This window comes from Microcaecilia unicolor, chromosome 1 (assembly GCF_901765095.1).
Source record: "Microcaecilia unicolor chromosome 1, aMicUni1.1, whole genome shotgun sequence".
In the NCBI taxonomy this organism is placed as follows: Eukaryota; Metazoa; Chordata; class Amphibia; order Gymnophiona; family Siphonopidae; genus Microcaecilia; species Microcaecilia unicolor.
The window spans coordinates 394,554,113-394,581,041 of record NC_044031.1 but is presented as its reverse complement, the minus strand read 5'-3'; the positions used below and the strand labels follow the sequence as shown (position 1 = coordinate 394,581,041).

At 41.1% G+C, this 26,929-nt stretch overlaps 1 protein-coding gene across 1 annotated transcript in view; it reads right to left on the bottom strand.

Moving 5' to 3' along the window:
- The window catches only part of EXOC2 (exocyst complex component 2), a 300,400-nt gene that overhangs the window by 173,035 nt on the left and 100,436 nt on the right, over window positions 1-26,929 (bottom strand). The window contains exons 11-12 of the mRNA XM_030210951.1: window positions 21,171-21,289; window positions 1,729-1,854 (exon numbers count right to left, since the gene is read on the bottom strand). Of these exons, the coding sequence (XP_030066811.1) occupies window positions 1,729-1,854; window positions 21,171-21,289 (245 nt within the window). The remainder of the gene's footprint in view (window positions 1-1,728; window positions 1,855-21,170; window positions 21,290-26,929) is intronic.

Genomic DNA, 26,929 nt, shown 5'->3' with positions numbered 1-26,929 from the left:
CACCTACAACCAGTATCACAGAAGGAACTGCTTTTAGCTATGCAGGTCCCAAATTCTGGAATGCCCTCCATTGGCTCTCATATTAGAAACCACATATCAAATATTTAAGACACATGTGAAGACATGGTTCTTTCAACAGGCCTTTCCCCCTCACACCCTCCCCTAAAGATCTTGTCCTCCTATGCCATTCTGTAATTGTTCCTCTCTTGGCTTCTCTCTTTTCTCCCCTTTACTTGAGCTTGTCAGCGCCTTGCTTTTGTTATTATAAATAGCTTTGCTGCACCTTGAGTACAATAGGAAGTATACCATGCCACTGTAAGTAAATAAACAACATTTCTCAATAGTCAAAAGAGAATGCATTTGGAAATGCTCAAAACCTTGAGGATACCCCCCCCCCCCCCCAATGAAGTTTGAAGGTGGAGTGGTAGGGAAGGATGTCATTGATACACACTGGCCAACTGAAACCTGATGTAAATCTTTGCGCCTAAATTAGGCACAGATATGTCTTTAACTGCGTGCAAATTCCAGGAGTGTCCCTGACCCACATATGCCCCTCCCATGGTCATGCCCATTTTCATATACACATGTAAAAATTTACGTGCACATCTTTATAGAATACCGACCATAAAGATGCGTGCGTCTAATTATTGCCTAGTGCTGATAATTGAATATTAGCACCCAATTATCAGGGCCAATTGGTTCATTGAGGGTCCCTTTTACGAAGCTGTGGTAAACGGGGGCCTGCCCTGGTGTCGTGGTTTTGAAGTGCATGAGGCCCCCTTTTACAGCACTGGGTAAAAGGCAGGTCTTTGTTTTTTTCAGGAAATGGCTATGTGGTAAGTGAAGCATTTGCCACATGGCCATTTCGGGGGGGGGGGGGGGGGGGGGGAGGAGCACTTACCACCATTCACTGAGATGGCAGTAAGGGCTCCCACACTAACTGGGCAGCACACGGAACTTCCCGATTACTGTCTGGTACATAACACGCTACAAAAATAAAAATATTTTTGTAGCGCCGGATAAGACTTGCACTGGGGGTGGGAACAACTGCCAGGCTGCTGTTGTAGTCCAGTGGTACTTCCCTTTTAGTGAGCGGTAAGCCCACATTGGGCTTACCGCCGCTTTGTAATAGGGCCCCTGAGCAATTAAACTGCATGTACAAATTTGGCATGCACCCAAATATATCTGTGCACTTTTTAGTAACATATATAGAATTAGGGGATTAATGTCATTTTCAATTTCCAGACTCTCATTAGCATACACTGTGCACATGTATTTAATGGCTACCAAGTTCCACTCTCAAGCAAACTGCACATCCAAGGGCTGCAGAACAATTTGAGTGTTTGTATAAACTTTTATCTCAGATCTCAGTGAAAATAGTTTTTAGAGTGGTAGTTTTATCCTATTCTTTAGGGCTTCCATTTCAATCGAAACTGATCTCTGTTAGTATATACAGTGCTAATTATGAGCTTTGATCCATAACTAGGATTTTTTTTCCTAATACATATCCTCTTCCAAACTCAGCCTACTTACCTTATCAGCAATCAAAGACTACAAGTCATGATTTCCTCAATAATTTGGGTAACGTGGAACTGAAGGCTAGCTATTACATACTGTCAGTAAATGACAGTTAGGCCTATTCATTCCAGGAGTTGCAAATACTGACTCAGCAGCATACACAGCCATCCCAGGACTGGGGGGACGGGACATATTTATTCAAATGCTTACAGTCATCTCGAGCAGACTGAAAACTGCTGCCTCTCTTTAATGAAGCTGTTTGACCAAGTCGGCTCTTTGGAGAACGACGTCCATCGTTGTCTAAGTCAAGCATTGGGCTGTGAAGGATTGGATTACCTGGGGAGGGAAGTAGAACTGATATAAATAACGTGCTATTTTGAATGAGCTACTTTCCCTAAAACACTGCAAAACTGCTGTCATACAACTAAAGTATACTATCAGGCTCATTTTCGAAAGAGAAGGACCCCCATCTTTCGACACAAATTGGAAGATGGGCATCCTTCTCACAGGGTCGTCCAAATTGGTATAATCGAAAGCCGATTTTGGGTGTCCCCAACTGCTTTCCATCGCAGGGACGGCCAAAGTTCAAGGGGGCGTATCAGAGGCGTAGCAAAGGCAGGACTTGGCCATGCCTAACACATGGACGTCCCTGATGAGCACTTGGACGACTTTACCTGGTCCTGTTTTTCTTACGACCAAGCCACAAAAAGGTGCCCCGAACTGACCAGATGACCACCAGAGAGAATCGCGGATGACCTCCTCTTACGCCCCCAGTGGTCACTAACCCCCTCCCACCCTCAAAAATTATCTTTCAAAATATTTTTTGCCAGCCTCAGATGTCATACTCAGGTCCGTGACAGCAGTATGCAGGTCCCTGGAACAGTTTTAGTGGGTGCAGTGCACTTCAGGTAGGCAGACCCAGGCTCACCCCCCACCCCTACTTCTTACTTTTGTGGAGGAAACAGTGAGGCCTCCAAAACCCACAAAAAACCCACTGTACCCACATATAGGTGCCCCCCTTCACCTGTAAGGGCTATGGTAGTGTTGTACAGTTTTGGGTAGTGGGTTTTGGGGGGCTCAGCACACAAGGTAAGGGAGCTATGTTCCTGGGAGCAATTTATGAAGTCCACTGCAGTGCCCCCTAGGGTGCCCGCTTGGTGTCCTGGCATGTCAGAGGGACCAGTGCACTAGAAATGCTGGCTCCTCCCACGATCAAAGGGTTTGCATTTGGTCGTTTCCAAGATGGGCATCCTTGGTTCCCATTATCGCCGAAAATCAGAAACGACCAAGTCTAGGGACGACCATCTCTAAGGACGACCTAAATTTCAAGATTTGGGTGTCCCCGACAGTATTATCGAAACAAAAGATGGACATCCATCTTTTTCGATAATACAGGTTTCCCCGCCCCTCCATCGGGACGTTTTGCGAGGTCGTCCCCAACAAAACTTGGGCGTCCCTTTCGATTATGCCCCTCTATATGGAACACATTTTACTGAAAGAAGTGCAACAGTGCTGTATTTTTAACTAACCAAACAATATTTCTTACAGTTGCTCATAACAAATATTGATTTAACTACCATACACATTTTGAGTTAAGCATTTCTATCCTTCAGCTGAGTAATAAAAGTATTGCTATCAATAAACCCTACTAGGAAGGTAATTTTACAAAGACATTTTTGCACATATATTTTTGTGTTATGCAGGTGCAGGCACATTTGAGAGCGAGTTTTGGGCAGAACTGTCATTTATATGCTTTATAAAAGATAACAAAAGGTTCACAGCTTTATCATATCACAGGGGTGATATGATACAGACGTTCAAATATTTGAAAGGTATTAATCCGCAAACAAATCTTTTCCGGAGATGGGAAGGCGGTAGAACGAGAGGACATGAAATGAGATTGAAGGGGGGCAGACTCAGGAAAGATGTCAGGAAGTATTTTTTCACAGGGAGGGTGGTGGATGCTTGGAATGCCCTCCCGCGGGAGGTGGTGAAGATGAAAACGGTAACGGAATTCAAACATGCGTGGGATATGCATAAAGGAATCCTGTGCAGAAGGAATGGATCCTCAGAAGCTTAGCCAAAATTGGGTGGCGGAGCAGGTGGGGGGAAGAGGGGTTGGTGGTTGGGAGGCGAGGATAGTGGAGGGCAGACTTATACGGTCTGTGCCAGAGCCGGTGATGGGAGGCGGGACTGGTGCTTGGGAGGCGGGAAATACTGATGGGCAGACTTCTACGGTCTGTGCCCTGAATAAGGCAGGTACAAATCAAGGTAAGGTATACACATATGAGTTTGTCTTGTTGGGCAGACTGGATGGACCGTGCAGGTCTTTTTCTGCCGTCATCTACTATGTTACTATGCATATTTCTGCAGGATTTGAGCTGGCTTTTATAAAGACACATAGGAACCCAAATGTCTTTCTAAAAGATTAGAAATAGGCACCTTCTTGTTCCCTCAGTCTAGGCAACCTGTTATAACATTATATGCATTAAACCTGCATCACAATTTAAAACACCATTTATTATCCAAGTAATTGTTATGGCTAGGGGATTTATAGGATCATTACCAAAATTTCAACAGATACAAGTTAGAAAAATTATACCTTATGAGCCATATTAGTTTTAATGAGTTGTAAATATCCAGATGGAAATGTTAAAATAGGCAGGTATAAAAGTAGGAAATAACATTCTACTTCTCAGCTTATATCAAGATTTCTAAAAAATATTTTAAAAACATTATCTCTTTTGACCACTACACTCTAAATACAAACTTGATTTTTCTGATAAAAATCATAGGCCCAATATTCAAATAGCAGTCCTATCTTTGCCTGGTTAGCTATGTAGGAACAGAACTGAATATCAACCATAACCACCACCTGGGCACTGCCAAAGACCTGGATATTCAGCACAAGTGCATGGACAGTGCGCGACAGTGAAAATCTGGCTCTATGGCGACAGTCAGCACTTAAAGAAATGCTGGCTGCTGCCAACCTGTTTCACCTCCAAACATATATACAGTAAAGAGTATTTCACAAGTCTGCCAGCAGAGGGATCTCTTCTCCCAAGACCACAAAGACAGCTCAGCTACATAAATCACTGAGATGTTGATTCACCAAAGCAAAGTAATCTGTACTAATAGATTCCTCTCATCCTTGGCCAAGCAGGCTTACACACATCCCTATGGAGTGGATCAGCAGCCTAATGGTTGGATGAGTGAGTTGAAAACCAGAGAAGTCCAGTTCAAATCCCACTGACACTCCTTAGGATTTTGGTCCAAGTCACTAAACTCTCATGGAGGCTGGTATTATGCATTTTGGTTTCTTAATTTTAGTCTGTGCAAAAAGTTTTTACTGCATGCTAAAATTAGTATGGATTAAACAAAAAAGCACAACCTAAAAACTACAGCACATGCTGTTTTGTGTTAGCACATGCTATTTCATTTGTTGTCCGCTAATTTATTTGAATATACTTTTAAAAGAAATAGTACATGCTAAAATACAGTGGTACAAAATGGAATAAAGGATACCAGAATGAGACAAACCTTTCTGAAACTGAAAGGAAAACCAAAAATAGAACAAAACAAAATTGAAGTTTTCTGTCTGCATGCCCCTAATGGAAGGGTATCACTGGAAATTATTGGGATTTTGCCAATGCTGTTCAATGCATATAACTAGTTTAAAGCAAGGGGGTTAGATGAGGGATTTATAATTTAACTCACACACTGAGAAGATCTATCCTCTCTGTGCATGGGTAACTCCCACTGAATGGGTAGGTGCCCACGAAGATGCATGATAAGTGACATTAGGCAAGTCTTTACAGTGCCTTCTTTGGACATTTTATTAAACAATAAGTGCGGTTGTTTTGGAAGGAGAATGGAAACAGATGAGGAGCATTCATCAGCAACTGTTGCACACAGGCATGATAGAGGTAGCTCTGAATAGCTTTGGCACTGTCTGGAATTTTGCACATATGGATTGTGAACTGCACCAAGGAAACAGCTCTGTAGAGGAATCCAAGTGATACCATGCTTACATGCCTCTACACTTAATGAAGGAGCGAAAAAAGTCACCTTTCCATTCAGGCTTTACCAGGTGCTCTGAAGTAGATTTAGCTTTTCTCTGTTTAGAAATGGTCATGCGATGCTCTTGGGCAGAAGGAGTGTGGAGATTACCATTCCTAGAGGTTCAAGGCTGCTCAATGGAAAATTCTTGACTTGTATGTGCAGGGATTACTCACAACTGTGCAAAGCTAACTCTGTTTGACTTTTCTCTTGCAGAGGACACTTTTCTGCCTCTGAATGCTCACAAAGTCAATTTAGACCACCACTTTTTTTCTTGGACACATTTGAGTACAATGCTTGCAATATTCTTGAGATGGTCAGGATCAACACTTAGAATGAGAAAGTTCTAATAAGGACAAAACCCTGACTTTTCTTGAGAAGGAAAAGGTGAAATACAATGCCAGAATAAGGCAAATTATCTTTATAAAGAGGGAGGATTCTTTTCTGTTCACCGAGCAGAAGAAAAGAAATTGGGAACTAGTAGGAAGGGCTGTGCAGGCTCAAAACTTGGAACGTGATTTCTGGGCAGTGGAACAGCTGTTCTGTTAGATGACATCACCACTTTTGTTCTTGCTGACAGAAAACTGAGAGTACCTCCTCTTAACTGATGTAATTATTTATATAACACAGGCAGTTCTTCAGAATAATCTTGTATATAAACTCAGTTAGGATATCTTTACTGATATCATATGGCTACAACAATGCATTTCAGACTCCTAATGAAACATTAACATGAAAGATATGTTCATCAGTATAAGAAACAGTGCAAAAGAATCTGCTCTTTTTCCATGGGAAACCACATCTGTGGTACCAGGAAAAGAAAGTTTTACAAAAATGTATTTCTTAATTGGTTGTACAGCATTACTAGCAAGTAGAACACAGCAGTGGGGAGCAGCAACAGCACATATACCCTGAGAACTAAAACATCTGCAATACATTAGGAGAGGTCTACAGGAGTGCTGTATCTTGCTCTGAATTAGCCAGAAGATAGCGCTTCAGTATCATGAATTGTGTCTTAAATACTGAAAACTAAAACACATTCCAATCTGATTCCCACTGGTTAATTTCCCTGCAATGCAAGTCATCCTCTAAGATCAAAATGCCTTGTTACTTACTATATGACTAATTTTGTTTTAATCCACTCCATGTTACAATTAGCACCCATAAGTGGTCCTGTGCTAACAACAGATCACGGTTAGCACCTGTTAACTGCTGCACACTCTCCACGCCCATTCTCCACCCATGCCATATATTTATAAGTGGCTCTTCTTAAATCATTATTATTGCTTGCATGCAGATTTATGTGTAAACCTTCTACTTACATGCACGAAGAGCATATACATTCTAAAATTACCTAAACTAGTATAATTATACACTGCAATTTAATCCCTGCAAAAACAAATTTCTAGGAGGAGAAAATGTAAATTAGTTAACTGCTAAATCTATCAATTTTACTTTTTTACGGCCTGGCAGTTTCTTCTCGTTCCTTTAGACTTGAAGCACAAGCAGAATCTGCCCACTAGGTCTCTGATGCTATGTGCTTCCATTCATAGTTGGGCTAGATTTGGATATGTATTTAAGCTTGTTAGGTGTCTGGGGAGATAAAATAGAAGTGAAGACAAATGGGGGCATCTGAAGTCTGGCATTTATTGTTTCTATCTAATTGTTGTACATAAGCTATCATCACTTTGGTAGCTTTTGTATTATTGTCTTTTATTTGTTTTATTAACTATTCTTCTGTACCTTGAATTGAACCAGTCTAGAATTAGTAAAAGTAGACTATAGATGACACATGTAAATTAAATTACACTTTATTCCTCTGCTCTCCTTCTATTATAAACAGTCATCAAAGCAACAGCATTTGAAGGGAGGGGGAAGAAAAGGTCAGTTTGAAGTAGAGAGGGTGGGCACAAACTGTCATGCTCTTCAGAACCAAATGTACTTTCATGATGAACTCTATCCTTAGAGTGGTGAGGGATTCTCGAAACAAACCTCTCCCCACTTCCTTTCCTTAATCCCTACCCTCGGGGAAACTTTCCCCACATAATCCCCTAATTGTTTCTTGTTACATCGCTAGGATTCTTTGCCAGCCTTCAGGCTGCAAGTATCAGCAGCCCATTTGGGGCTCAAGTTGAATCCAATATTTATTTTTAGGCCATAGGCTGATCAACAATATAAGGTAGTGGTGACGAAAGCAGGCAGGGGTATAGGGAAAGAACTAACACAGCAACACTTCCCTTTATACAGGCCTGAGGGTTCAATGAGCAGAACAGGTAGCCAAAAATCTTAGGCATTGGATACCTAAATTTGGGAACTGCCACCCAATGGAAAAGATGCTGCCAGGCTAGGTCTTGGGAGTGGGAACCATGGTAGCTGCTTCTGGTGGAGCTGGGAAAACTAAGTTACTTCAGTTACTGTTGACAGGGACCAAGCCATGGCTGCTGGGCCATAAATAAGAAGCATGTCTGGAAGGAGACTGGGTGAAGACTGATGGGAGGGAACACATAAATAGGGAGAAAGTGAAAATAGAGATAAAAAATAAATAAGAAAAAGGACATAAACAAACAAACAAACAAAAAAAAGATTAAAAAATAATATAATTTTTGCCAGGAAAAAAAAGCACAAAAAATCCCCAAACAAAACCACATTTCTTTGCCTTCTAAACATTTGGGGGATAATACCAGGTTTTCTAAATATTTTTCTAACCCAGAGCAGAGGCACAGATTTTTGCATGCCGCTGTCACTAGAAAACTAAAAAGAACCACACGTGTTTTCTAAAAAACACTTAAAATTTTGATTTTGATGATCTGTGTACTTTTCTGTCACACATACATAAAATTATATATATATATATATATATATACACACACACCCACACAAAATATACTAGATGACAAGCAAATATCTTTATATTTTGTTCTGGTAAGATGGTTTATCATGTTTATTCTCCTTTCTCATCTGTGAATTGTCTGGTACTAAGTTTTCTCACAGCCCACAAAGATGAGAGAAAATACTGATCTCTAGCCTCCGGACTCTCTTGAAGGCGGCAAACTTCCTTACCGCCTTAAACACCTTTGAACAGTTTTTCCTGCGCACAGCAGGCCCTTGTTCTGTGCTGCAGCCTGACCACCCACTGCTGCTTGTTGACCGAAGACTATGCCTGGAGCTGAAACTGATATTACGAGAATACAGGATTCAAGCTGGAGACAAGAAAACAAGGCAGCATGATAAAGTTTTCTATAATGTAAGCTATGTCAGCAGACAAAAAGATTTTCTCTTTGGACTGCATTTAGACCCGCCAAGGACAGGAAAATGCTCAGCAACATGGCAATGAGTTCCAGTTAAATAATATGGAAGAGGAAAAAAAAAATTCATGTTAACAACTGTAATACAGTTTATATTATAGTTTAACGTGTTTGCTAAGCTGCAAGCGTATATGGTTTGTGGCAAAACACTGGGTAAGCATCTGGATCAAATACTCTCAACGTACTTTAAGGTGCTCTTTTACTAAGGTGCACTGAAAAATGGCCTGCGCTAGAATAGATGCGTGTATTGGATGTGCGCAGGTCCAATATTCAGTGCGCCTGCAAAAAAGGCCTTTTTTGTCAAAAACGGACGTGTGGCAAAATAAAAATCAGCGTGCGCCCATTTTGGACTAGACCTTACCGTCACCCACTGACTTAGTGGTAAGGTCTCATGTGTTAACCAGGCGGTAATCGTCAGCGCGCATACACTGCCAATTACTGCCCGGTTAGCACCACGCATTAGAAAATAGAAATTATTTTCTGCCACTTGTTTTAGATGCACGTCAAAATTAGAATTACTGACCGGGGCATGCATTGTATACGTGTAGGAACCGACGCGTCTTAGTAAAAGGCCTCTAAGTTTCTTAATAAATAATGTTTTTCAACCTTGCGATACCAGCAAAGGTAGCTTCATTATTATAATTCATTTTTTATGGTAAGACTTTTTGGCCAATGTAGTATGTTGATACACATTGAGCTTTATTACTCAACTTGTTATTTTCAAAGGACAGATTTCCACTGTTGTGCATCAAGCTTTTTAGCCGTTTTTTCTGCAATCATATAAAAAAAATCTAATCGTTGAGTTTTGTTAACTTCAAGATCTCTCTCAACTAGTATGACACATTTACACAATCACTTCTGAGCAGCATTTACATGCGGTGTAACTTTTGACACTTTTTAACAGTCTTTCTAAAGACACTCATTCACACTTTAGCCTTTGAAGTTTGGCTTTAGTGTACTATTTACCATGGATGACAAAAACACTAGTGATTGTCAAATACATCCATCAAAGACCCTAATTCACACTTCAGCCTTTGAAGACATACTTTAGCGTGCCATTCACCAGTGAAGACAAAAATGCTACCGATTGTTAAAGATATCAAAGACTCCTGAAGAAGGCACGTTTTATGCATGGTATCGTGTTGAGTCATTTTCAATAAAAATATATATTGATGCGTCCTTGGTCTGTTTTGAAGAGCCAGATCCATTTCCCACTCTTCATCTTGCTGTGTGTTTCTCCATGGGACTCTGGTGTTTTTTCTACTCTTGTGGTTCTCTTGCAATTTGCTGGAAGTGGCGAGGACAGATCAGGATAAAGTTTGACTTTATCTTGTTGGGCAGACTGGATGGACCGTGCAGGGTCTTTATCTGTCATCATCTATTATGTTACTATGTAAGCTTTCTGTTGTAATTCAGACGCCAATAAAAGGTGACCCAGAGTTTGCTACAAATCCTTGTAGACAGGAAGACTTAAGAGGGAATTCATCAAGCAGTATAAAGGTGTTATGTTGTACTGGCCCTTAACATGACTTAAATACAGCCGCAGTATTTTATGTCAAGCTGCCTTAGGGCCTTAAGTTACATTATTTGGCCTTTAACGCGACTTAAACGGCTCCAACGTGGCTTGACATAATATACTGCGGCTCTACTTCAGTTGCTGCAGGTTAGGCAATAATGAGATGCAAAATACCGTATTTTTCGGACTATAAGACGCACCGGACCATAAGACGCACCTAGGTTTTAGAGGAGGGAAATAGGAAAAAAAATTTTCCTCTTTCCCTCCTCTAAAACCTAGGTGCTCCGGTGCGTCTTGTCCGGGTTTTGGACCTCCGTCCCGTACTTACAGGATTCCATGTTCCCTGGTGGTCTAGTGACGTCGGGGCAGGAAAGAGCCCCCTCTTTCCTGCCCATCGCGCTGCTCTCCGTGCTTCTCAATGCTTTCTGACGGTCTCGGCGAGATTCAAAATGGCCGCCGAGAATCTCGGCGGCCATTTTGAATATCGCCGAGACCATCAGAAAGCATTGAGAAGCACGGAGAGCAGCGCGATGGGCAGGAAAGAGGGGGCTCTTTCCTGCCCCGACGTCACTAGACCACCAGGGAACATGGAATCCTGTAAGTACGGAACGGAGGTCCAAAAACGCTACCTTCGGACTATAAGACGCACCCCCCATTTTCCTCCCAAATTTTGGGGGAAAAAAGTGCGTCTTATAGTCCGAAAAATACGGTATGCATATACGTATGTTGCATCTCAGTACTATGTAACTACCCTAATAAGGCTTGTGGTGATACACAACTTAAGTTAGGGCCTCAAAATCACAATAAAATAACCCTTGCTTTTTACTGGGGTTATTTCACTGCCTGAGGGCATCGGGCTGCAAAGCCAAAGCCCAGTACTTCAGGCCCGGCAGAGCCGGCTTTCCTGCACCCACTTCCAGAACCCCTGGGCCTCAAGTCCCCCCTTCTGCCACGCCAAGCCCCCCTACCAAAGATCCCACTTTCAGTCTCATGCCCCCCTCTGAAGACTCTCCCCCATCCCCAAAAAGAGCTACCTTTACCAGCAGTAGTGGTCTTGGGGGGGAGGGGTTGGGCAGGAGAAAGGCCCTCACACTTCTGCCCACTCTGGTACATTTATTTATTTGGATTTATTTACCGCTTTTTTGAAGGAAATTCACGCAAGGCAGTGTACAGTAAAAATAAATCAAATTACATTAGTAAAAATATTCAAATAACAATACAAAGTATGGCATAGTATACTACTTACAATGTCAACACAATACGTAATAGAACATTTTAATTGAAAGTAAGGGTATAAGCAAAGATGGAAAATATATAGGTAAGAGAGTAATTTTTCAGAGCGTGTAGCAGTGATAATACTTAAACTGACAATTACTTGTAATTAGAAGTTTTCAGATTGTTGTGACTCCTGAGACAGGCAGTTGTGCCGAAACATGGCACTGTGTCAAGTCGTTCCTCTGAACTCTCAATGTCTTTGGGGATTTGTTTTATGCAGACTTGTTGGTCTACATTTTATCTATTTTTTTACTGCAAGAAAAATGTGACCGGGTCCCCCGGGCGGTTAGGCGGCTTAGATCCCAAAGCCCTATGCACGTGCTCAGAATCAATAGGGGGCAATTTCACTGTTGGATCTACGGCCAGGTGGAAATACTGGCAGATGGACTGCATAAGCACCCCAGTGGATTGCTCCTCTTGGGCTTCAGAAACACCATGGGCTCTCAGATTGTTGCGGCGTGCTCGGTTCTCGCCATCCTCAATCTTTTTTTTTTTTATTTTTTTTTATTTTTAATTTATTTATTTATAAGTTTCACATAATTACAAGATATACTTGTTTAAGATAACTCGGAATTGAAAAATCATTCAAAAGAAATCACAATAATATTTCACATATCCTTAGAAACAATATTTTCCTATCTTAGACCACAAATAAGGGGGAGTTAAAGAACTTGAGGAGACAAAATCAAATTATTTCCCTTATTTAGGTAATAGGACCTAGACCGCCCCACGGGTTCTCAATACTTCATTGTTCCCCTTAGTCCAAGAGGTCACTTGACAATCTTCTTTGTTTCAACAAAACTTTTCAATTGTTCAGGTTCAAAAAAAATGTACTTATTATCCAAATATTTAATTTGACATTTACATGGATATGCTAGCAAAAAGCTAGCCCCCAGAGCTTTAACTTCATCTCTCAATAAGAGGAACTCCCGTCTTTTTTCCTGGGTAATTTTAGTGACATCTGGGTAAATCCACAAGCGAGATCCCAAAAAAGTTTTTTGAGCATTTTTGAAATACAGTTTCATAATTGTATTTAGGTCTTGTTCGAAGACCAAAGAAACAAGTAAAGTTGAACGAGTATAAACTGCAGGTAATGAATTTTCCAGAAAAGCCGTTAAGTTTTGTAATCCTTCAGCTTGGATTCCGTGTTCTTCTGATTTTCTCCCTTGTTCCTCCATTTTTTTTTTTGGTATTGGAAGGTAATATATTTTATTTATAGGAGGAATCATCTCAGAGGAACAACCGAGAACCTCAGTAAGATATTTTTTGAATAGTTCCAAACCACTCAGTTCAACCATTTTGGGGAAATTTAAAACTCTCAGGTTAAGTCTCCTATTATAGTTCTCCAATTGATTTATTTTGCTATGAATAAAAGTTTTATCTTTTACCAGAGAGAGTGTTGTATTTTTTATAGTAGAAATCTCTTGTTGAAATACTTCATTCTGTATAGCAGTATCTTGCTTGATTTTTTCAAATGAGGTTTGCAAAGAGTCTACTTTAATCACTAAAGAAGCTGTATCAGCAGCTGCCTTTAGAACTGTTTGATTTAAAGTTTTTAACATTGCCCATATGGCCTCAAGGGTTACCTCCGTGTGAGCTACATGCTCTTGTTGTTGAAAATCCCTCCCGTTCACTGCCTCAGCAGCGCCAGCCGCCGAATAGTCCACAACGTCAACTTCGGACGTTGTTGGAGAATCCACCGCTTCTCGGTAGTGCGCGGGACACGGGGGAGGGGAAATATCCGGTGAGGATAGAGTGATGGCATCGTGTTCCAGGGAAGGCGTCGCTCCTCCGACCCCCTCCACAGCAGAACTCCTCACCGCTGTAGCCCGTGGCGTGCTTGTAGCGAAAGCGTCGAGGGTCGACTGGACCGATCGGGTGGTCGTCGCTGCGGGTGGTAAGCTCTTGACCACCCCTTTCCTTTTAGTATGGGGCATTTTAAACGAAGAAATCTTGTTTCAGAAGTCAAAAAGGAAAGGTCCAGGGAGACTCGGCGAACGCTAACAAGCTGCGTCCGCCATCTTGAAACTCCCCCCTCGCCATCCTCAATCTTGAGGAGGATCCTTCTGTTTCATTTCCAGGGTAGTGCATCCATGTCGCCCTCATGGTCTATGATTCGCTTCTCAAAATTGTTGAGCGGTTGGCCCATATCCTCAACTGTTCACATCTTTATGAGGTTCATAAGTACATAAGTACATAAGTAGTGCCATACTGGGAAAGACCAAAGGTCCATCTAGCCCAGCATCCTGTCACCGACAGTGGCCAATCCAGGTCAAGGGCACCTGGCACGCTCCCCAAACGTAAAAACATTCCAGACAAGTTGTACCTAAAAATGAGGAATTTTTCCAGTCCATTTAATAGCGGTCTATGGACTTGTCCTTTAGGAATCTATCTAACCCCTTTTTAAACTCCGTCAAGCTAACCGCCCGTACCACGTTCTCCGGCAATGAATTCCAGAGTCTAATTACACGTTGGGTGAAGAAAAATTTTCTCCGATTCGTTTTAAATTTACCACACTGTAGCTTCAACTCATGCCCTCTAGTCCTAGTATTTTTGGATAGCGTGAACAGTCGCTTCACATCCACCCGATCCATTCCACTCATTATTTTATACACTTCTATCATATCTCCCCTCAGCCGTCTCTTCTCCAAGCTGAAAAGCCCTAGCCTTCTCAGCCTCTCTTCATAGGAAAGTCGTCCCATCCCCACTATCATTTTCGTCGCCCTTCGCTGTACCTTTTCCAATTCTACTATATCTTTTTTGAGATACGGAGACCAGTACTGAACACAATACTCCAGGTGCGGTCGCACCATGGAGCGATACAACGGCATTATAACATCCGCACACCTGGACTCCATACCCTTCTTAATAACACCCAACATTCTATTCGCTTTCCTAGCCGCAGCAGCACACTGAGCAGAAGGTTTCAGCGTATCATCGACGACGACACCCAGATCCCTTTCTTGATCCGTAACTCCTAACGCGGAACCTTGCAAGACGTAGCTATAATTCGGGTTCCTCTTACCCACATGCATCACTTTGCACTTGTCAACATTGAACTTCATCTGCCACTTGCACGCCCATTCTCCCAGTCTCGCAAGGTCCTCCTGTAATCGTTCACATTCCTCCTGCGACTTGACGACCCTGAATAATTTTGTGTCATCGGCGAATTTAATTACCTCACTAGTTATTCCCATCTCTAGGTCATTTATAAATACATTAAAAAGCAACGGACCCAGCACAGACCCCTGCGGGACCCCACTAACTACCCTCCTCCACTGAGAATACTGGCCACGCAATCCTACTCTCTGCTTCCTATCTTTCAACCAGTTCTTAATCCATAATAATACCCTACCTCCGATTCCATGACTCTGCAATTTCTTCAGGAGTCTTTCGTGCGGCACTTTGTCAAACGCCTTCTGAAAATCCAGATATACAATATCAACCGGCTCCCCATTGTCCACATGTTTGCTTACCCCCTCAAAAAAATGCATTAGATTGGTGAGGCAAGACTTCCCTTCACTAAATCCGTGCTGACTTTGTCTCATCAGTCCATGTTTTTGTATATGCTCTGCAATTTTATTCTTAATAATAGCCTCCACCATCTTGCCCGGCACCGACGTCAGACTCACCGGTCTATAATTTCCCGGATCTCCTCTGGAACCCTTCTTAAAAATCGGAGTAACATTGGCTACCCTCCAGTCTTCCGGTATTACACTCGATTTTAGGGACAGATTGCATATTTCTAACAGTAGCTCCGCAAGTTCATTTTTTAGTTCTATTAATACTCTGGGATGAATACCATCAGGTCCCGGTGATTTACTACTCTTCAGCTTGCTGAACTGACCCATTACATCCTCCAAGGTTACAGAGAATTTGTTTAGTTTCTCCGATTCCCCCGCTTCAAATATTCTTTCCGGCACCGGTGTCCCCCCCAAATCCTCCTCGGTGAAGACCGAAGCAAAGAATTCGTTTAATTTCTCCGCTACGGCTTTGTCCTCCTTGATCGCCCCTTTAACACCATTTTCGTCCAGCGGCCCAACCGACTCTTTGGCCGGTTTCCTGCTTTTAATGTATCTAAAAAAGTTTTTACTATGTATTTTTGCTTCCAACGCTAATTTCTTCTCAAAGTCCTTTTTTGCCCTCCTTATCTCCGCTTTGCATTTGGCTTGGCATTCCTTATGATCTATCCTGTTACTTTCAGTTGGTTCTCTTCTCCACTTTCTGAAGGATTGTTTTTTGGCTCTAATGATTTCCTTTATCTTACTGTTTAGCCACGCCGGCTGACGTTTAGTCTTTTTTCCCTTTTTTCTAATACGTGGAATATATTTGTCCTGAACCTCCAGGATGGCGTTTTTAAACAGCATCCACGCCTGATGCAAGTTTTTTACTCTGCGAGCTGCTCCTTTCAGTCTTTTTTTCACCATTTTTCTCATTTTGTCGTAATCACCTTTTCTATAGTTAAACGCTAGCGTACTTGATTTCCTAGTTTCACTTCCTTCAATGCCAATATCAAAACCGATCATATTATGATCACTGTTATCAAGCGGCCCTCGTATCGTTACCCCCTGCACTAGATCATGCTGCATGTACACAATCACGGACTTTGGGTACGCTATTCACGTGCAGAACTCAGTCCAACTTGCTGGTCTAGTGTCCCGATCAGTGCCCGCCTCATCGCCGAGGAGTTCCACCTCACTCTCGGGTTCCTTGGGCGGAGGCACCATCTTGCCATGCGTCTAATCTACTGACTCCGATGGCTGGTAGGCGAATGCCTTTTCTGCTCACCACCATCCTGGAGGGTATCTCAAATAGACAAAATAAGGTCAGAAACCCTGCAAAAGTTGGCTTAGAAGAAAAGGGTATGGAGGAGCTCAACAGTTAAGCTGCCATCTCTCTGGTGATGTCGCTGTAATTTTATTCTTTATAATAGTTTCCGCTATTTTGCCCAGCACTGGAGTTAGGCTTACTGGTCTGTAATTTCCCAGATCACCCCTGGAATCCTTTTTAAAAATTGGCGTTACATTGGCCACCCTCCACTCTTCAGATATCTGGCCAATTTTAATGACAGGTTACAGATCATTAACAGCAGATCAGCAATTTCATGTCTGAGTTCTTTCAATACCCTGGGGTGTACACCATTCAGACCAGGTGATTTATCACTCTTTAATTTGCCAATCTGGCTCAGTACATCTTCTAGGTTCACCAAGATTTCTTTCAGTTCCTTCACATCGTCACCCTTGAAAACCATTTCTGGTAGAGGTAGATCTCAAACATCTTCTTCCATAAAAACTGAAGCAAATAATTCACTCAATCTCTCCGCTAAGGCCTTGTCCTCCCTGAGTGCCCCTTTCGCTCCTTCATCATCTAATGGTCCCATGGATTCCCTCACAGACTTTTTGCTTCTGATGTTCCTGAAAAAGGTGTTACTATGAGGTTTTGTCTCAGTGGCAAGTTTTTCTTCATATTCTTTTTTAGACTTCAGTGTTTTGCATCTAGCTTGACAGTGCTTATATGTTGCTTCTTATTTTCTTCATTCTGATCCTTTTTTCCATTCTCTTGCCTCTAACAGCCTCTTTCACTTCACCTTTTAACCATGCTCTTCTTTCCACCTTTGTTAATACTGTAATACAACTGGCTTGGGCTTCCATAATGGTATTTTTAAAGAACGTACATGCCTTATTTAAAGTCCTAACCTCTGCAGCCGATGCTTTTAGCTTCTTTTTAACCATTTTCCTCATTTTGTCATAGTCACCCTTTCGAAAATTAAATGTTTCTACAGTAGGGGGCCCCTTTATTAAGAAGCGTAGGCGCCTATGTGCGTCAATTTGGAGTTACCGCCCGGCTACCGTGTGGCCCTTGCATTAATTTCATTTTTGACGCGTGTCCACTACGTGCACCGAAAAATAATTTTTATTTTCTGGCATGTGGCAGAAAACGGGCGGTAATCGTCATTCTACGCGTGTAGATGATTACTGCATGGTTAACGTGTGAGACTTTACCACTAAGTCAATGGCTAGCGGTAAGGTCTCAGACCCAAAACGGACATGCGTCAATTTGTATTTTGCCGCACATCCATTTTCAGCAAAAATTTAAAAAGGGCCTTTTTTACAGGCGCACTGAAAAATGGATCTGAGCGCCTAAAGCACGCGCCTACACTAGCGCAGCCCATTTTTTGGCGCACCTTAGTAAAAGGGCCCCTAGATTTCCTTTGTGATTTCACTCCAGAGATCAGCTCTAATTTGACCATATTATGATCACTGTTTCCCAGTGGATCCAACATCATTACCTCTTGTACCATGCCCTATATTCCACTATGGACTAGATCTAAAATAGTTCCTCCTCTTGTTGGTTCTTGGACCAGTTGCTCCAAGAAGTAGTCATTATTACATCTAGGAATTTTAACTCAGTAGCACTTCCTGATGTAACATTTATCCAGTCATTATTGGGATAACTGAAATCAGAATATCCAATAACAAAGTATCTAATAATCGCATAGGTTAGATTACCATCAGACACCCACAAAAATAACTGGAGAAAAGAAGTCCTCAGAATGCTGAACCTCAGTCCCATAAGGACACACTTAATCAGCCAAACATTATAGGTCTAAAAAAACCCCAAATAAAACCTCCACTTCAACATGTTATTGTATAGTCTTCTATGGTAAAATACAAAACCCAAGGAATTCCAAGGAACAGTTCAATATATCACAGTCACTAGGATATTCAATTATAATTGTAATAAACTTACCTGAATCATCTGATGTAACACCAAAATACACTGTAACCTGTACTGTAGCTTAATTCACATAATTCCTATCACTACTTCAAATTGAGTGCAATTTATTGAATTTCCCCCATTCTTACTTTTTTAATCTTTAAAATAGCCATCTTTACAGTTGTGCATGCACTGAAGAATCTACTTGTGTTGGGCTCCAATACACTGCCAAGCAGGGTCACCAGGAGTATTAAGCACTGCTAGGACTCATTTGAAGCAAGCTACAGTATTTATTTATTACATTTGTACCCCGCGCTTTCCCACACAATGCAGGTTCAATGCGGCTTACATAGTAATTCGAAATACAAAGTCTTATAGTGAGAGAAATTTCAAACAGTAATGAAACATGATAAAGTTGAAGCTTGATAATGTATGATTAGGATAAGGGAGGGTAGACAGGATAGGATAGTATAGGCTGGGGGAAATGGGGTAAGGAGGAATATAGTAAAGGAGAGATGGAGAGGAGAAGGTTGGGATGAGTATTGGGGAATGGGGAGGTGGGGTAAGTAAAACCAATGATGAGGTCGGTATCATAGTCAGAACAGTGGAGGTTGATCAGATTAGGTTGGGACATTAGAGTAGGCTTGCTTAAAGAAATGAGCTTTCAGCATTTTTCTAAAGGGCAAGTAGTCGTTAATTCTACGTAGAGCATTCCAAAGCTGGCTACCTGAAAAGGAGAAACTGGATGCATAGTAGGTCTTGTATTTAATTCCTCTACAGTTGGGAAGGTGTAGGTTGAGATAAGTTCGTGAGGAAATAAATCTGTTTCTGGCAGGGAGGTCAATCAAATCAGTCATGTAGCTGGGGGATTCACCGTGTATGATCCTGTGATCAGTATAAGTTACAGTGTATTTTGGCATTCCACTAGATGGTTCAGCTAAGTGAATTACAATTATAATTGAATATCTTAGTGATTGTGATGTATTGAACTACTTGAATTCCATGGGGTTTGTATTTTACCAAAAACTGTATAATAACACATTGAAGTTCCTTTTTGTTTTTTAGAACTATGATGTTTGGCTGATTAAGGGGGTCTTTTACTAAGCCACATTAGCTTTTTTAGCCCGCAGTAAATGCAGAGATGATCATTATACTCCTATGGGCGTCTCAATGCTTATCGCCAGCTGGTTTCTACTGCAAGCTAAAAAAGCTGCCGTGGCTTAATAAATGACCCCTTAAATGTGTCCTTATGGAAATGAGGTTCAGCATTCTGAGGTTTTTTTTTTAATCCACTTATTTTTCTGTATGTCTTTGATGGTAACCTAACCTATGAGGTTATTGGAAACTTTATGTTACTGGCTATTCTGATTTAATTTCCAACTTCGTTTGTTGATTTGCTCTTTACCGGTAATTGAAATAACCCATTATTTTAACTACTCAAATTTACTCTTTATCAGTAACTGAAATAACCCATTATTTCAATTACTCAATTTTCAAATTGTCCAATTTGCCAGCTTTCCTAATTTCTGTAAATATTTCTTCATGTGTCTGTTAGCAAATGGTAGTACAACCTTACTCCTACTCCTTCTTTTCACACATAGAATTTCTATCCACAAGGATTCCATGCTGCTGTTTCATATTTAGTTTGACTCAATTCCCTGTTTAACATATAGCACGCACCCCCCCCCCTCCAATTTGATCCATTCTATCACTATGATATAATTTGTACCCTGATAACAGTGACACATTGACTGTCCTCTACCAAAACCCTCATCCACACCCTTGTCACCTCTCGTTTAGACTACTGCAATCTGCTTCTTGCTGGCCTCCCACTTAGTCACCTCTCCCCTCTCCAGTCGGTTCAAAACTCTGCTGCCCGTCTCATCTTCCGCCAGGGTCGCTTTACTCATACTACCCCTCTCCTCAAGTCGCTTCACTGGCTCCCTATCCGTTTTCGCATCCTGTTCAAACTTTTTCTACTAACCTATAAATGTATTCACTCTGCTGCTCCCCAGTATCTCTCCACACTCGTCCTTCCCTACACCCCTCCCCGTGCACTCCGCTCCATGGATAAATCCTTCTTATCTGTTCCCTTCTCCACTACTGCCAACTCCAGACTTCGCGCCTTCTGTCTCGCTGCACCCTACGCCTGGAATAAACTTCCTGAGCCCCTACGTCTTGCCCCATCCTTGGCCACCTTTAAATCTAGACTGAAAGCCCACCTCTTTAACATTGCTTTTGACTCGTAACCACTTGTAACCACTCGCCTCCACCTACCCTCCTCTCTTCCTTCCCGTTCACATTAATTGATTTGATTACTTTATTTATTTTTTGTCTATTAGATTGTAAGCTCTTTGAGCAGGGACTGTCTTTCTTCTATGTTTGTGCAGCGCTGAGTATGCCTTGTAGCGCTATAGAAATGCTAAATAGTAGTAGTAGTAGTAGTAGTAGTGTCCTCCTTCCACCAGGTCTCTGAGATGCCTATTATATCTACCTCTTCCTTTAGTGTGATACACTTCAACTCTCCCAACTAATTTTTTAGGCTTCTAGCATTTGTACATAGACACTTCAAACTTTGTTGTTTCCTTGCATCTACAAGCTTCTTAGAAATTGACGGGGATAATTTGCACCCTTTACTCTGTTATCCCATTAAACGCTCCTGGCTTTCTTTCACCATTATTGAAACTTCTCTATTGGAATTCCCTAAAGATCCTGTTTCAATAGTATCTTTTCTGGCACCCACTTTTCAGTACAGTTTATAGAATTTCTCCCATTCTTACTTTTTTGCTCCTTAACATAGCCATCTTTACAGTTGTGCATGAGTTGAAGAATCCACTTGTGTTGGGCTCCAATACACTGCCAAGCAGGGTCACCATGAGCATGAAGATCAGAAAGATACCTGCAAAGTAGAACGAAGCAACAAAGATCATCCAATGTAAAAATAAAGGAAAAGGATATTCAGAAGTTCTTGATTTCTGCTATTGGACAGTCAATTAACAAAAAAATTCACAATTTGGAATGGATCAAGTAAACTAACCACAACCATAACCTGAAGGAAAAAAACATGAAAAACGTTTGCTTTATTCCTCTTACTCTTCCACAGTCAACTGAGATCATTGTGATACTGAAAACATATGGGGTAATTTTATAAACATTTTCTATGTGTAAATTTACTCTGATGAATATTTATCAGACATTTTGCTAAGCTGCAGTAAGCGCTAGCATGCACTGACTGCAATTTGAAAGGGCTTACCGCAGGATGCGCTGTGTCCTGTAGTAAGTTTATTCTGCAAGCGCACACCACTCACTAAAAAAATGCTAATATCTTTTTTGAGATGCGGTGACCAGAACTGAACACAATATTTGAGGTGCGGTCGCACCATAAAGCAATACAAAGGTATTATAAACGTCCTCATTTTTGTTTTCAATTCCTTTCCTAATAATACCTAACATTCTATTTGCTTTCTTAGCCGCAGCAGCACACTGAGCAGAAGGTTTCAACGTATCAACTATTGTACCTAGATCCCTTTCTTGGTCGGTGACTCCTAACGTGGAACCTTGCATTACGTAGCTATAATTCGGGTTCCTCTTTCCCACATGCATCACTTTACACTTGCTCACATTAAATGTCATCTGCCATTTAGATGACCAGTCTCACAGTTTTGTAAGGTCAACTTTTAATTTTTCACAATCCTCTTGCGATTTAACAACTTTGAATAACTTTGTGTCATCAGCAAATTTAATTACCTCACTAGTAACTCCCATCTCTATATCATTTACTAATATGTTAAAAAGCACCAGTACCAGCACAGACCCCTGGGGAACCCCACTATCTACTCTTCTCCATTGAGAATACTGTCCATTGAACCATACTCTGTTTTCTACCTTTTAAACAGTTTTTAATCCATAATAGGACACTACTTCCTATCCCAGACTCTCCAATTTCCTCTGGAGTCTTTCATGAGGTACTTTATCAAGCGCCTCTTGAAAATCCAGATACACAGTATCAACCAGCTCATCTTTATCTAGATGTTCATTCACCCCTTCAAAGAAATGTAATAGATTGATGAGGCAAGATATCCTTTCACTAAATCCATGTTGGCTTTGTCTCATTAATCCATGCTTTTTTTTTTTTTGCGGAACCTCATTTGTTTTAAAAGCTCTATCTTGACGGCTAATTAAGTGGAGCATCTTGCTAGTGTTCATTGTTTTTCAATAAATACTTATGGATATCTTATCCTGCTCATACATAAGGGAAAGGGAAATGGGACTTGATATACCGCCTTTCTGAGGTTTTTGCAACTACATTCAAAGCGGTTTACGTATATTCAGGTACTTATTTTGTACCAGGGGCAATGGAGGGTTAAGTGACTTGCCCAGAGTCACAAGGAGCTGCAGTGGGAATCGAACTCAATTCCCCAGGATCAAAGTCCATTGCACTAACCACTAGGCTACTCCTCCTTGATAGGAGTTGTCCTCTCTCTCCACCTCTGTACTTATGGCAGGAATCCAGATTACCTCCAAACCTACTATAAGAGTCCATGGTGTGCTCTTAGACCACACCTTGAACTTCCTACCACACATTTCCAATACAAATCAAATACAGTTTCTTTAAAATTAAAACTAATTCTTGATTTAACAGAATAATTGGGGAAAGGAGTTGTCCGTTAAATTTAATTGTCCGTTAAATTAAAATATTCAAAATATTGTGACTATGCAAAAATCACACATCTGCTAAATATTAAGTTTTATATTTTGCAGTGCAACACAGTCATATTAAAAAAAACACTAGTTTAGCTATATGCAAGAACATTTCATATCATGCTTTAATATATACTTTACATATACATACATATGTACATATATACTGTCCATTAAATCAGGGTCTGTTAAGTTGAGGGTTGCCTATATATTCTGTACATCACCTCTTTACTAATTCAGCTCTCTCAATCTTAGTCCATTCTCGTCATTATCGGCTTGGATTACTGCAATTCTCTTCTTTAAAATATTAGGGTCAACGAAGCAGACAATTATCTATAGCCCAAAATATGGTGGTGAAATTAATAAGTAGGCTGTGAAAATTTGACCATGTCGCTCCCCTCCTCTGGGAATGACACTGGTTGTCAATATCTCATAGAATCACCTATAAGATCCTTACGTTGGTATATACGACATACTACTCAGGATCCCCACTTTATCTCTCTCTCGCCTACTAGTATCCTACCTCCCATCTAGAAACCTCTGATTATCCCAACAAAACACCTTTGTCATCCCCTCCTTCAGGCATATGTGCTATGACTGTCAGGGTCAAAATAAAGTTGCAGGCCCTTTGCTGTGGAATGAACTACCTCCCATCTTTACTTAGAAAGATTGTTGGCAGAGTGGGTCATGCAGGTGTTTTCCAAGACCAACCCAAATGGGCATCAAGCAGTGAGAGACTAACTAGTTAGTGGTCAAACATGTTTTGGAAAATGAAGGTTTTAGGTCCAGTTTTGTACTTTTCCAACAATAAACAAATAATTTCCTACTTCGAATTTATATGTAGATGTACTGCCCTGAAAGGCTTCTCATGGGTGGTGTACTAAATACTTATTAACATGGAAACTTAGAAACATATCTAAGAATGGAATCTTAATCATATAACACATTTGGAATCTCAAATTTGGATTTTTTGTTTTTTGACTATTCAGCCTATTGTAGAAGTTGAGAAGCGTTTCCATTTTTCATTTCCAGAAAATACACTAGTTAGTCAGATAGACCGACTCAGGTGTTCAAGAAGTAAGGGAGGACCATACGCAGGGCTCATATTCACATGTGTAACTTATACTGTAAGTTACAAACATATCTTTGGTATTTAGCTGTACAAGCTCTAAGGCATGAGCACTTACCCCTGCCAAATTGCATAGTTACTTATATACCCGGTTAGGCTCCTACTTGGCACCTGAGTGTAGACATCCTATCAAATTTTGCTTAAAGATGTAAACTGTAAATTTTGATCTACAATTTTTAACCATATTGCTGGGTTACCACAATTTCAAGCTACACAAACTACCCTTACAACACAATACTGCTGCCAGGGTGGTAACAGATGCTAAGTTGTGGGAGCAAAAGCCTCATTAGGGAGAGAGAAGGAGAGAAAGAGGGTCATCTTGAGAGGGCTGCCAGTGACCACCAAAGAGATGTGGTTTGTACACCAGCAGGAAGAGAGGAGAGTAGCATCAGCTATGGTAGAGAGGGCGTCAGGCCCTTGGCACATCATTTCTGGGTGTTGGTGTCCTTGTTTGGAGAGAAAAGGAGAGTATGATCATCATCTGGAGTGGGCTGCTAGTGACAAGGAGGTGTGGCTTGGATACCGGCAGGAAGAGAGGAGAGCAGTGCCAACTAAGGGGGGGGGGGGGGAGTTGGATACTCATGATGTCATTTCCAGGTGTTGGCATCCTATACAATCATCAGTCCCTCCATGGCATGCAGCTGTTGGCATGTAGCCTAAAGGGCATGAGTGGCTTTTCTGGTTCACTCAGCTGCCATTTGGTTTCTTGAAATGACTCCCTCTCTTCTTGGACAGTTTTGGCTATGGCCAGCAAACAGTTCTTAGCAGATAAAAAAAAATCTAAGATACAAGATCAATGATCTGGGATATGAGAGAAAAATAACATTCAAAACTAGCTTTAGAATAATTCACCTAGCAAGGATATATTTTTGAAATAGAATTGTCTTTAGGGCTTTTTAAAAAGTATTCAAACTTTGTCTAGATTTTATTTCATTAGGAAGAATGGACCACAAGCTTGCTGCTTGATAAGAAAACAAAGACGTGAACATTTTCTTTGATGTAGCCCCTCTGGGATTCAGAAACGATAGAGACATTAGGTTTTGGACATCATAATATTGACAAGCAAATGGCCTACACATAAGATGGCTCATGTAACAGCCAATAAGGTGTTTGTGAACTCAGGTCCTGTTTTTGGTGTGTCCAGTCCCTAGGTGTGATTTATTCTTTTTTTACATCACTCAGTGAAGTACCCTTCACAACACCATATGGTGGGTGCTTGCTCATAGATTGGGGGGGAATAACATGGAATAATCCCAATGGTAGTAGGGGGTGATAACCCATCGGGGGCCATGATCGGGATGAGAGGAGGTTGAAGTGACGGGGTGAGTTGATGACATGGTGGGAAGAATGGTGGGAGGAGGGGCAGCTGGGATCACAAGTCAAGGGGGGGCAATCGTGAGGGTCTCCAGACCTGCCTCAAGGCAGCTGTAAATTGAGACATCTATTAATTTCAATACATATATAGATTTCCTATGTGAAATAGAGAATCCACTTCTGTATTCCTAAATAGAAAGAGGATGGAAGCAAGATATAGCTGTTGAAGTGCTATGTTAGGCAAAAGTAGTTGGGAACTAAGGCCAACGCTGTCCTACAAATGGCAAAAGACAAAGATCAAGTCTGCATATTGTATGCTATGAGTGAGGGTGCTGTGCATCTCAAGGAGGAGGGGAAGACATATTAATGTTGAAATTAGCAAGTTAAATACTATTAGCAATACTTTTGATTTTAACATACATTATTCCAAGACTGCTTCATATTTAAGTGCCTATATGTGGTTGATATGATGGTACATGGCCAACCGGTGTTTAATCATGAAATGACTACAAACTGAACAGAGTGGCAGGTGTGGCTCTGGCTGCCTTGTTGATCACATGGATGGACCATACAGGTTTTTATCCGCTGTCATTTACTGTGCGTATTTTAGGCCTACCCAGACCATTCCCTTTTCCCATTCTATCCACGTCTCCTTGACACCTGAATATACTTAGTTTTGCCATGTGTGAATGGGCCCTGTTCTGAAATCGCATTTAATGTCTGGGCCTTTCCAGATGTTTAAATACTCCAATCCACATGTGGAAATATGTCTAAAATACTGACTTAAATGCACAATCACTGATTTTTTTTCTGAGTTATGTGGTTGGCACCACCCCTCAAGTGTGTAAGTGCTTTTGAATTTCAATTTTTCTACAATCTTCTCTGAAGATGCTTGTGACGCCTGTCATGCTATTCAGCCATGTGGCTGCATTCAGCCTGCTTTTCATCAGAGTGTACACTGAGCTTTTCTGTTACCATAAAGCATATACATTTGTTAAAATGCCACAAAGAGAAAATGGAGATAGTTTCCTACATGAAGATCCAGGGTGCTTCAGTTATGTGTTCAATTCCATTTAAATGCTTAACTAAACAACAGAATGAGTCTTTTTTTTTTTTTTGAGCCATATCAACTCATTATTTCTAAGCGCTGGTGAATGAAGCTATGAGTTCTAATTTAGCCTTCCATGTCTTGTAGCCTCTGCGTACTCAGATGACATTTGACACATCTTGAGGGCTTTTTCTTTTCCTTTTTCTCAACTATCAATTTGGGTTGTGGTAAAGGGTAACGGGCCATGGATTTGATATACCGCCTTTCTGTAGTACAACCAAAGCAGTGTACATTTATGATATGCTATACTTTCTCTATCCCTACAGGGCTCATAATCCAAGTTTTGT